This window comes from Amia ocellicauda, chromosome 12, assembly GCF_036373705.1.
Source record: "Amia ocellicauda isolate fAmiCal2 chromosome 12, fAmiCal2.hap1, whole genome shotgun sequence".
NCBI classification, from domain to species: Eukaryota; Metazoa; Chordata; class Actinopteri; order Amiiformes; family Amiidae; genus Amia; species Amia ocellicauda.
In genome coordinates this window covers 36,746,438-36,759,555 of record NC_089861.1, presented here as the reverse complement: position 1 = coordinate 36,759,555, position 13,118 = coordinate 36,746,438, and the positions used below count along the sequence as shown (strand labels likewise).

Sequence of the window (13,118 nt, the reverse complement as noted above, 5' to 3'; positions counted from 1 at the left end):
CTATCATTGATCCCTCAAATCTCTCCCGGTCAGAGAGAAATTGTGTCAAATATTCACTTAAACTTTAGATTGCTTAAACTGTAGTAAATACATTGTATCTACACTGAAAAGCTGCAATTAGTCCTGAAGAAATTCAGAGAGACAAACAGATTCCTTTCACACAAAAAAAATCCAGGTGAGTTTCTATATCTGTGTTTTAATTTGAAATGAGCAAATTAAAATAAAATGGTGTATTTCTTGCTAAAATGTAGGAATGTTGAGTATTGAAAGTACTAAAGAAAAACTGATTACAGTATTTAATAATTGTTTTACTTCTATGATAAATAAGAAAACGATGTTTAAAATGTTGATATTTGCAAGGGCATTGCATATTTGTGTTTATGAAAGAAATGGGGGGAAAAACAAAAGTTTTAAAGGAGTGCTCCTAATCTCAGCTCGTTACCTGTATAAAAGACACTTGTCCACAGAAGCAATCAATCAATTAGATTCCAAACTCTCACCCATGGCCAAGACCAAGGAGCTGTCCAAGGATGTCAGGGACAAGATTGTAGACCTACACAAGGCTGGAATGGGCTACAAGACCATCGCCAAGCAGCTTGGTGAGAAGGTGACAACAGTTGGTGTGATTATTCGCAAATGGAAGAAACACAAAATAACTGTCAGTCTCCCTCGGTCTGGGGCTCCATGCAAGATCTCACCTCGTGGAGTTTCAATGATCATGAGAACGGTGAGGAATCAGCCCAGAACTACATGGGAGGATCTTGTTAATGATCTCAAGGCAGCTGGGATCATAGTCACCAAGAAAACAATTGGTAACACACTACGCCGTGACGGACTGAAATCCTGCAGCGCCCGCAAGGTCCCCCTGCTCAAGAAAGCACATGTACAGGCCCGTCTGAAGTTTGCCAAAGAACATCTGAATGATTCAGAGGAGAACTGGGTGAAAGTGTTGTGGTCAGATGAGACCAAAATCGAGCTCTTTGGCATCAACTCAACTCGCCGTGTTTGGAGGAGGAGGAATGCTGCCTATGACCCCAAGAACACCATCCCCACCGTCAAACATGGAGGTGGAAACATTATGCTTTGGGGGTGTTTTTCTGCTAAGGGGACAGGACAACTGCACCGCATCAAAGGGACGATGGACGGGGCCATGTACCGTCAAATCTTGAGTGAGAACCTCCTTCCCTCAGCCAGGGCATTGAAAATGGGTCGTGGATGGGTATTCCAGCATGACAATGACCCAAAACACACAGCCAAGGCAACAAAGGAGTGGCTCAAGAAGAAGCATATTAAGGTCCTGGAGTGGCCTAGCCAGTCTCCAGACCTTAATCCCATAGAAAATCTGTGGAGGGAGCTGAAGGTTCGAGTTGCCAAACGTCAGCCTCAAAACCTTAATGACTTGGAGAGGATCTGCAAAGAGGAGTTAGACAAAATCCCTCCTGAGATGTGTGCAAACCTGGTGGCCAACTACAAGAAACGTCTGACCTCTGTGATTGCCAACAAGGGTTTTGCCACCAAGTACTAAGTTGAAGGGGTCAAATACTTATTTCCCTCATTAACATGCAAATGAATTTATAACTTTTTTGAAATGCTTTTTTCTAGATTTTTTTGTTGTTATTCTGTCTCTCACTGTTAAAGAAATGATCAGTCTATAATTTTAATGGTAGGTGTATTTTGTCAGTGGGCAAATGTACAAAATCAGCAGGGGATCAAATACTTTTTTCCCTCACTGTATAGCAAAGTTTGAAATGTGAAATGTGAAATGTTTAAAGCAGAAACCGATAAACTCAACAAATTGAAAAGATGGAGAGTTGTTTTACGTGCAATAGCAGGTTTGCGTGGCAATGTTGCTTTCAATTTCATTAATAATAATATGCACAAAACATAATAAACCATTATAAAGGCATTGTTGTTGAAAATAAAATGTGGTTTTGAAATCAACAAACTTTCCTTACCAGACTTTTGCTTATAGCTTATTCTTTGTTTTCACGTATGTTTTCTCACTGAATAAGAAATAGTTGTATATTGTAATACTTTTACACATTAATTTTAAATGTGCTGCAAATATATTGCAATTCTCCTGGCAACAGATTAGCAGTTTTAATGGTGGTTCAAAATAATAAAGACATACGTGTATATAAATAAATACTATGAAATCCAATGTATTGAACAGTTTAAAAAATAAACTTGCGTGTCCAGTTCACATACAAATATTGATTGAATATAGTATCAAATATTACACTTTACTTCCTCGTCTAATTTTTCAAGTTTTATTGAATTACTCTACTGTAGGAAGGTTTATTTAGGAATCCATTTTAAAGTCCTATGACATTTTGATTACGATTACAAATGTATGGTCACGAAGATACACAAACAGTAAACGGCTGGAGCTCACAGCGCTGCTGCAGTCTGTATGCATGGCGGCTCTGGCAGTGAAATGCAGAAGTATCAGTCACTCCGCTATGCTATATTCTAAACTAAACACGCGGAGCGCGCTGCGCAGAGCTGCTTCTCGGTGCCGTTTTTTCGCCAAACGCTGGATTTGCACCATTTGATAATGTTTTGGGGAGTAGATCACACAAATCGATAACAACGTATGAACTATATGATCCAAAAGTCAAACAAGGGTCTTGTACTATGTTATATATAGTGGCTACTTATACATTTACTTTTATTAAGTTTTAAAATGTCTTTTTAATCTAGGTAATGAAAATCCAAGATGGTGGCAGGGATGAAACAAAGTGCTTAAAAGCCATCTTGTTGAGGGGTAAAAGCTCATTTTATGTTTTATTTATTTATTTATTTATTTTAAATGTACATCCATCCATTTTCCAAACCGCTTATCCTGGTGAGGGTCGCGGGGAAGCTGGAGCCGGTCCCGGCAGGCATAGGGCGCAAGGCAGGAATACACCCAGGGCAACACACCAGTTGCTGAGCCACACAGCAATTTAGACAGACCAATTAACCTAACCTGCATGTCTTTGGACGGTGGGAGGTAACCAGAGTGACTTGCCTGATGACAAGTCAGAAGTGTTATATTTTAAAATTTTAAAGTTTGACCTCCCTAGTAAAAGGCCAATATCGGCTGATATCGGTGCTCTGATAAACCTGTCAGGCCCTACTAAAAACTGCAAACTTTAAGCGCTAAAGATAACCAACCAGTTATCATTCAGCAGTACATATATTTTTTTCCCCCACCTACATAGACTGATTACAGCAGGGGTTCCCAAAATGCGGCCCTCAAGGATGTTTGGTGTGGGCCCCCAAAGCCAACCTTCAACCACCCCTTTTCTGAACCTTTACTATATTTTTACACTTTCTGAAAATGTTCCATTACAAATTGCACATGTAATTTGGGGGAACATAATAAAACAACAATCAAAGTTCATAAATGTTCCCTAACAGAAATGTATAGGAAATAAAAAGGTATGATTTGAGATATTTAGTTTTCATTGGTGGTTAATTTTCTACTCCCATGCAACCTTTGGAAGTTGGCCCTCCATCACCAGACATTGGGAACCCCTGGATTACAGTATTGATGGGGTTTGAGCATGTGATACCTATTTATATGTTATTGACAATGGTTACAGAATACAATATGCTTAATGTCCTTTTTGTATGTACTGCATTAAGTGTTATTATAATAATTATGTATTTGCAGACACCTTTACCGATAGATAAATAAATAAAAATAAGAGTAAGAAAAAGTTTTAAAAGTAAATTAAACTTAGGGCAAGTACCAGTTACAGTGCAACATTCTGTTAGGGGGTAATTCAAGTGTAAGTAGAGACATGGTAATAGTTAAATGCAAATGCTGCATGCAGTGGGGTCACATTTTAGACCAGGGGTGTCAAACTCAATTTTACCACAGGCCATATGATCAAATTTCATTCGAGGGCTGCATAAATATTTGCTCACGCCTATTTATAATTCACTGTTGATTTAAAGAATTTGGCAACTAAATTTAAATAGTTAGATTTATGATTATTCAAAACATACATCTGAACTAATTGCTGCTCTGAGGGGGTTCATTTATTGAGGAGACCTGACACCTTTTTCGTGAGACTAGCTTGTCAATGTCCGGTGTAATGTGTTGTGCTGAAGCGATCTTTACTATGGACATTCAGTCGTGATGTTTGTGTGGATTTGCTGATCTTCATCAGTGACACAGCTGTTCGCACAGGTCTGCACTTCAAACACTGAGAGGACTGTGCAGCATGCAGGCGGTCTGTGGTACCGGCGCTGTAATAAGGGCTATAACTTTAAGCGTGTCATTGATGCAGGACTGTATCAATTAAAAACCACTTGCACACTGTGTCCATCTCCAAAGGTCTTAAGCAAGTTCTCCTCTTGTAATTGTGCAGCGAGCAGCAATCTTAATCAAATCAAAAGAATAAATCGAAAATAGGAGTTTAAACAGAACAAACTAATCACAATAAAGACCGTAAAATATAACCATACGTGAAACCAAACACCAGTACAAATACAAGAGAACGAACCAAATTAAACCAAATAGCAATAACTTGACAATTAGTCAATTAGGACACCGGTTGAAATTAGGGAACAATGCAGCCACCTGATACACGGTTTGCTTTAGTTTATTTCTTTAATTCAGCCACTTTGTGCAGCCTTTGCTCTCTCTCCAAACACCCAGTGCTTCTCTTTGTGTTTCATCTCGTAGTGCCGCCGTGTATTGAATTATTTCATCACGGCTAAACTCTCCTTACAAACGAGGCATACAGGTTTTAAACTCTGCTCCACAAACAGATATTCCCACTCCCACCTTTCCTGAAATACTCTACTTTTCTTGTCGATTTTTCTTTTCTTGGACATTTTGAGTTGAGTTTATTGAAGATGACTGAAAGAACAGGAGCGTGGACAGTAACTCAGCCTATGATTGGCTATTAAAACCCTACCTCATTCGCAGTGGCTAATGGGAATTGTAGTTCACAATTGCAATTTCTTCATTCACAAGCTGTCGTGGGCCTAACTACTTAATGATACACCACCTTTGCAGGGGCCGGATTAAAACCATTGGGGGGCCGTATTCAGCCCGCGGGCCTTGAGTTTGACACCCCTGTTTTAGACCATTGACTGCTTAGGTCTGACACCTAGTTACTGAACATTCTTGAGGAGCTAGAACCATGCTTAACATTGCTGGTCCAGTTTTCACAGCCACTAGATCAGGGCTCTTCAACTTTTTTTTGCAGGCCAGATTGTAATAAAAAGTTGAGTAGGCGGGGTAGAAGCATTTTATTCTGAACTTTTAAAGCAACAAAGTATTAGGCTATATGAATTAATGTTATTATAGTTACATAATTTCACCATAAGAATAGTACTTTAACAGAACACTTAATGGGAATGTGAATATACACTGAAAGCATGATGTTCTAGCAAGAATAAACTAACTGGTTTTATTGGATACCTAGTCACAGCCCCTACCTGGCAGGATATAAGCTGCGCGCTGTTGTCGATGTTGTTGTTTTACGTTTGTTTAAGCCATCGTGCCAGGGTATATCATTATTATTAATAAAACATGTACATTGTTTGAATTAACTGCCTTCACTACCTTTCGCCTGAAATAACGTCTTATTTTATTTGCTTTCGCTTGCAGTCCTGATGTGGACCAGTTAAAGAGGCCTGCACTAGATAAATGTAAGGTGAGTTCAAAGCTTCGATCAGTACCTTGGGTGATGGGGTGGCCGAGGGGGGGGCCGGTTTGTCCACTGAGATTGGAGAGGTGCTCTCGGCTGCACAACCTGTAGACTGTAGGGCTGCTACAGCGTAACTGACAGATGGTTTGTCATTCTGAGAAGCTGCTTAGAAAACAAGAACAACAGCATAATGTGTTTAAAACAAAAGTTGTGCAATACTCAGGCAAAACAAAGCATGAAGATTTAAATGAAAGATGCAAACCATTTAATTTATATCATGCCCACTGTATTAATATATCACAAAACTATCTCAAAAAACAGCGAAGACTGGATAAGGAACTGTACATGTTGGTAGAGAAGAATACTTATTAATTGAGATTTCATACTGCTTTCCATTTGTTGTGTTCAAAACACTGTAAATAATGTACCTAAAATAGAAACAATCAAGGTAAGAGGGTAAATTCAAATAATAACAATATAATTTTAGAACAGACTGAGGTCAAACTGCAGTCTCTATAGGAAAATATTGTTGTGAACAAAAGGAAGATGATCTGATATGGGTTTACCTTTGGTAGATGTTGGGGTCTTGTTTGTCCTGCTGAAGAAAAGGCTCCCAGGCATTAAACTGGATGAAGAGGGTTCCACCTCCTTTACTTTGAACTGGCCCAACTTTGTCAGTTTCTGGGAAATACACATATATGAAGGAAAATATCACACATAGAGCAATTAAATGTGAGAACCCTGCTCCCATAGTTTAGACTGCACCGTCCATTGCTATACACAAACTTAAACTTACATTTGAATGTATGTGCAAGCTACAAAAACATTAATATTATAGTACATGCAGTCAAACAGAAATTGAGGATACAATTAATTTTCCATTTGTAATCAATTTCATATGGCAAGTTTCTCATTTAAAATTACTGAAAAGTATCTTTACATAGCTGTCAAATTCAAATATTATATATTATATATATATATATATATATATATATATACACACACACACACACATACACACACACACCGATCAGCCATAACATTATGACCACCTCCCTAATATTGTGTAGGTCCCAAAACAGCCCTGACCCGTCGAGTGATGGACTCCACTAGACCTCTGAAGGTGTGCTGTGGTATCTGGCACCAAGACGTTAGCAGCAGGTCCTGTAAGTTGCAAGGTGGGGCCTCCATGGATCGGACTTGGTTGTCCTGCACATCCCACAGATGCTTGATTGGATTGAGATCTGGAGAATTTGGAGGCCAAGTCAACACCTTGAACTCGTGATTCATCAGACCAGGCCACCTTCTTCCATTGCTCCGTGGTCCAGTTCTGATGCTCACGTGCCCATTGTAGGTGCTTTCGGCAGTGGACAGGGGTCAGCATGGGCACCCTGACTGGTCTGTGGCTACGCAGCCCCATACGCAACAAACTGTGATGCACTGTGTGTTCTGACACCTTTCTATCAGAACCAGCATTAACTTTTTCAGCAATTTGAGCTACAGTAGCTCGTCTGTTGGATCGGACCACACTGGCCGCCCATGACCCTGTCCCTGGTTCACCGCTTTTCCTTCCTTGGATCACTTTTGATAGGTACTGACCACTGCAAACTGGGAACACCCCACAAGAGCTGCAGTTTTGGAGATGCTCTGTCCCAGTCGTCTAGCCATCACAATTTGGCCCTAATTGTAAAGCACTGGGGAATTGTATGTAAGATTAGTATTATCACTTTAGAGCAGGGGAAGGCAGAGGTGTTATCTTTCAAGTCGAAAGCATTGCCCAAAGGTGAAGGAGGGGTGGTAAAGCCAATTTCCATGGGAATCTATCAAAACATTTTTCTAACGAAGCTGCCAATAGAGCTCCTGCAGTCACGTGACCATGGATCACAATACCGCCATCTTGGCAGGCAAATCGGATACACTATCCAGTATGATATAGCGGGATTTGATAAACACCAGTAAAATTTTGCAGATTTTCAGCCATGTGTAATCAGTTCAGCTTGATCAGACAGATACAATTAGATAGGCCTGTATGTCTAAGCTATAGAGACTCGGTATTACTGATCCATATAATGTTTTTGTATGCGGTTGAATTAACCATTCAAAAAGCTTTTAAAACAAACAGATTTTTGTATTGGTAAAAAAAAAAGTCTGTTAGAGAAGATGGGGAAAGATGGCGGCGTGCTTAAAATGCTCACTACATGAGAGCACTTTTAAAGGAGTCAAATGGGGGATGTTTTGAACACTGTATTGCTTCTGAGACCGATAAAACTAAATTAAACAAACTTTTTAGTATTGTAAACTTTTAATTGGGCACATTGATTAGTATTGTACATAGATTTGGAAGAGGGGGAGGCAGAAGTTTATCACGAGAATAAATGTGAGGGGGGTGAAGATACAGATTAAGATGTTTCTAGTTTAAGATTAATAAATACACAGTAGTAATATTCCAAGATGTATTTCAACATGGCAAACCTGACCGGACGATTTCTGCTCAAAGGAGAAAGATCACATCTGCACCGAGCTGAACACATGCATTTACAAATCAATGCAAAGTAAGCAATCTACATTTTTTATTATTATAAAATATTACTGGTAGTAATAACGACGACAACAATAATAATCTGTACATTTGAAGATGCTTTTATATTTATTCAACAAACAGCACAAGCCGCCAGCTGGCCGATTAGTTTAATTTATGTTGTTTTGCAGTGTAATTCTGACTAGTTTCTAGACAGGTGCGCTCCTTGCAAAACTGATGATATCTCATGAACAAGTATTTGTAAACATCAGTGTTATTTTATTTAAAAAAGATAATTCTGGGCATTCATACACATATGATTTTAAGTGTTTATAAGCCAGGTTAATTTTGGAAATAGCGTTGTTTTGAGAATCAAAATGGCTTCTGTATAACTTCGGTTTCTTTGCTAATGCAAATTTCTGTATTCATTCCAAAATTAAATGAATTATAGAAAGGATGAAAAATGTCAGTGTCTTATGGTTCCTATGATCCTTATATTTATTTATGTAAAATTAAGTAATTTGCTGCACTTTATCAAGCACTGTGGTTTGTATGAGAGAGCTGTAGTCCTGTACTCTGAGGGTTAACAGTTATGGTGCTTTAGTTTTTTGCTGGAAAATTCTGACTCTAACGCACAGAGGTAATGCGCACACACTAAAGCGCCAGTGACACAAAAACACACCCATTGAGAAACATAGGGATTAAAAACAAATAAAAACTAAAACCCTCAAAACCAATAGAAAGTGTTTTAAAAGGTTTGCTGCATTTGAGTAACCATGGTTTTGGTTTTTATTCTCGTCATGACTGAAGATTACTGTATTCTACGGTATAAAGGTGAATTTTTACTGAAAAGTGAATTAAATCGCTTTTCAAAATTCACAATAGCAATTCAAATTGAAAAAAAAACGAAATATTTGCTGAAGATGTTGACTGGATATCACCAAGCAAAAACAAATCTCCAAATGACAAGCAAGCTCAGATCATAGTGAACAATCTGAAGAACATGAGATTGAAAAACCTTTCAGACAATGTTGGATAGAACTGAAACTATACAGAGTATTTCAAATCCTATATCGTGTTTTGGCTATGATTCATATTGCAATACTTCTAACAGATGCAGTAAGTTAGACTTTTGAGGGCATTTTTAAATACATAAAAAAAACAGAGCTCCCTTTTGGGAGAAAATGAAGAGCAGCTGTGCATCCTGCACTATAACCTGCCTGTGAACCTGAGAGAACCTGATGCATGTAAAATGCTAGTATTAGCTAAGTCAGCATTTAACACCATCTTATTCTTTGTTCTAATGAATAGAACATGCACATTTTTCTATTTGTGTGTGAAATTGTTCATATACCATGCAAACAACTTGCATACAGTGAGGGAAAAAAGTATTTGATCCCCTGCTGATCTTGTACGTTTGTCCACTGACAAAGAAATGATCATCTATAATTTTAATGTTAGGTGTATTTTATGGTATAAAAAGTTATAAATTGATTTGCATGGTAATGAGGGAAATAAGTATTTGACCCATTCGACTTAGTACTTGGTGGCAAAACCCTTGTTGGCAATCACAGAGGTCAGACGTTTCTTGTAGTTCGCCACCAGGTTTGCACACATCTCAGGAGGGATTTTGTTCCACTACTCTTTGCAGATCATCTCCAAGTCATTAAGGTTTTGAGGCTGACGTTTGGCAACTCGAACTTTCAGCTCCCTCCACAGATTTTCTATGGGATTAAGGTCTGGAGACTGGCTAGGCCACTCCAGGACCTTAATGTGCTTCTTCTTGAGACACTCCTTTGTTGCCTTGGCTGTGTGTTTTGAGTCATTGTCATGCTGGAATATCCATCCACGACCCATTTTCAATGCCCTGGCTGAGGGAAGGAGGTTCTCACCCAAGATTTGACGGTACATGGCCCCGTCCATCGTCCCTTTGATGCGGTGGAGTTGTCCTGTCCCCCTTAGCAGAAAAACACCCCCAAAGCATAATGTTTCCACCTCCATGTTTGACGGTGGGGATGGTGTTCTTGGGGTCATTCCTCCTCCTCCAAACACGGCGCGTTGTGTTGATGCCAAAGAGCTCGATTTTGGTCTCATCTGACCACAACACTTTCACCTTTGAATCATTCAGATGTTCATTGGCAAACTTCAGACGGGCCTGTACATGTGCTTTCTTGAGCAGGGGGACCATGCGGGCGCTGCAGGATTTCAGTCCTTCACGGTGTAGTGTGTTACCAATTGTTTTCTTGGTGACTATGGTCCCAGCTGCCTTGAGATCATGTCAGTTGATATGTGATTGTTCACCAGACATACGTGTCCCATAGTGACGTGTGGTTGGGAAGACAAGATATAACAAACTGGCAATAGAGACTGTTCGAGTTGAGCCCTAGACTGTAAGAGACTACACTTTAGTGTTTTGTTCCCCTTCATGTGTGAGTGTAGTTCTCTTCCGTGTGCTTGACTGTAAATTGTGACACTCAGGGTTCTTGCACCATTTTTAAAGTCAAATTCAATGCTTTTTAAGACCTTAACAAATATAATTTAAGACCCAAAAATGTCTAAACAACGCAAAGATCACACGCAACCAGACGTCAACGTCTGTAGCTAGCTAACATAACGCAAACGTAAAACTTATTTTAATGGCGGAGTCTCTCATTGTCTAATACTAAGTTAACCCTCAGAGGACTGAGATTTTTCCTGTTTTTACCACTGTTACATTCTTGCTGATAAACAATATGCATTTGCTTATAAACCACAAAGCGTTTTATATCTATTTCTTCAGAACAACCTCTGCTAAATGCATTTTTCATGCATAATGTACTTATAAGACAGTATTTGAGTGAACAATGTGCAATAAAAAAATAAACAGAATTATTTATTTTTTTATTATGATTGATTTCACACCCACACAGTAATAGTGAACAGTTTTGACACTTAGAACATACTCTTCAAAGCCTTAAGTATTGCAATATACATTGTATTTCAATAAACTATATACATAACACTGAAATAATGCACTTTTTTTTACAAACTGACCAAGGATAACATTGAGATTCTATTTTCCCTGAGTTATTCAGGTCCCTCAAACATGCCACTGAGCAAAGCTGGGTCTCTCCAGGAAGTGGCAGGGGGGCACCTGGCATGCCAGGGGGTCTTGTTATATATTCTGCTGACCTTACAATCTTAATCAGCTTCTGTTTTCCATTGCTGAAAAAAAAAAATCTAATTGTTTCTTTTTTTACTTTATTGCACATTTTCCACTTATATTTAATATAATATTATATACTTATTATAAGTACATAATACCTGCATAGCTGAAGCTGCTCTGAATCCATAGATACCACATATATAGCAGTAGCATGTATAATAGACATCTTTTCCGACAGTACTTGTAATATTAATCCTCTATCCCTGCTAGATAGCACTTCACAGTTTTTATTATGCTTCTCGCGTTGTTGATTGTTTTCCTCCATGCTCCCTTTCCCATAGCCCCTGACTGTGACCCTACATCTTGACAGCACTTAGCTTTCACCATCCAGGATGTCCTCCGCACTTACTGTACTTGTGTAAATTGTAAATTGGAATTTGTAAAATGTATTAGTTTGAATTGCTATGTTTTAGCTAAATTGAATTTTTAATGATTGATGCCTTGTACTTAACTGTATTTTTGCACTTTGTTTGCACTTATGTTGTAAGTCGCCCTGGATAAGGGCGTCTGCCAAGAAATAAAAATAATAATAATAATAATATTAATAATAATAATAATAATAATAATAATAATAATAATAATAATAATAATAATAATCATAGCTGAGATATGAGCTGAATTGTATAAGCCCCCCCCGCCCTGGCGCTGCTCGGCCTGTAACCCGACACTGAACAACTGCCTGAGACAGGGTTTTTTTGATTGGCTAGTAATGGCAGATCTCCATGGCACATGACACACACAGTAACATCCTCTCCATTGGTCAATTCCAGCCCCATGTGCTGCAATGCGCATTGAATTTCTAAAACCAGGAGGTTTAAACACACCGCACATGGCTCTTTTCAGCAGAATCTCAGCTACGCAGCTAAAAACACTGCATGTCTTTATCTCAAATTGCTTATCAGATAATTAATACTTTGAAATTGATGCCCAAATGTTGGGCAGATCCGCTTAAGTCGTCCTTTATTCAAACAAATACAAGCTAATTAGACGTTTTACCTACCGTGCCACTGTGCGTGACAATTTTCCCATCAGCCTTAAACCCACCATCCGCAAATTTAATACCTACAGCAAATTTACGGTACATTTAAAGACAATTTATGACCTTAATTTCACAGATTTTATTTTAAGACCTTTTAAGACTTTTTAAGGAGCCGCTGGAACCCTAACACTGTTATGAGATATATAAAAAGTCCATGCGGGGAGTAGCGCTCTGTCTATTCCTGAAGCCATGAGCCGGGCTGACAATCCGCTGCTCTTGTTTTATACAGGTTCTGTTCCTTCTGCTCTGTACAGAGACACGCTGTAGCTTTTTTTTTTTTTCTGCATAAAGGAAATAAAGCAATCTCAATTTCACCCTTGCTTGATTCTTTTTTTGCAAGTCTGTAACAATACAAGTCCAAATCTGCCTGATTTCATGGAGATTTTGAGCTAAGTTTTTTAAATTCCAAACGAATCAGGATTGCACATTTCAGGGCTCCAATAAAATATAAAAAAAATCTGAGGGAGACCCCCCAGACCACCCATGGATTTCTGGGCTACCCCACCTAAAGTAGCTTATACTAAATAAGCTTGCTCAAATTATTTGTGCGGCTCAGGTGTCCGTGTGTGTGCGCATGTGTGTGTGAGAGAGAGAGAGACAGAGAGAGAGTAGCACAGCGTGACTTAGTTGGGTGGGGGTGGGTGTGTGTGGGTGGGTGTGTGTGTGTGTGCAGGGTTTTTCCTGGCTCAGAATGGGCCTTTG

At 38.9% G+C, this 13,118-nt stretch overlaps 1 protein-coding gene across 2 annotated transcripts in view; it reads right to left on the bottom strand.

Annotated features, from left to right (window-relative positions):
- The window catches only part of xrcc1 (X-ray repair complementing defective repair in Chinese hamster cells 1), a 145,868-nt gene that overhangs the window by 98,597 nt on the left and 34,153 nt on the right, over positions 1-13,118 (bottom strand). The window contains exons 6-7 of one of the 2 annotated variants that reach the window (XM_066719475.1): positions 6,221-6,335; positions 5,686-5,819 (exon numbers count right to left, since the gene is read on the bottom strand). In XM_066719475.1, coding sequence (XP_066575572.1) covers positions 5,686-5,819; positions 6,221-6,335 — 249 coding nt within the window. The remainder of the gene's footprint in view (positions 1-5,685; positions 5,820-6,220; positions 6,336-13,118) is intronic. The other variant, XM_066719476.1, reaches the window with a different exon arrangement.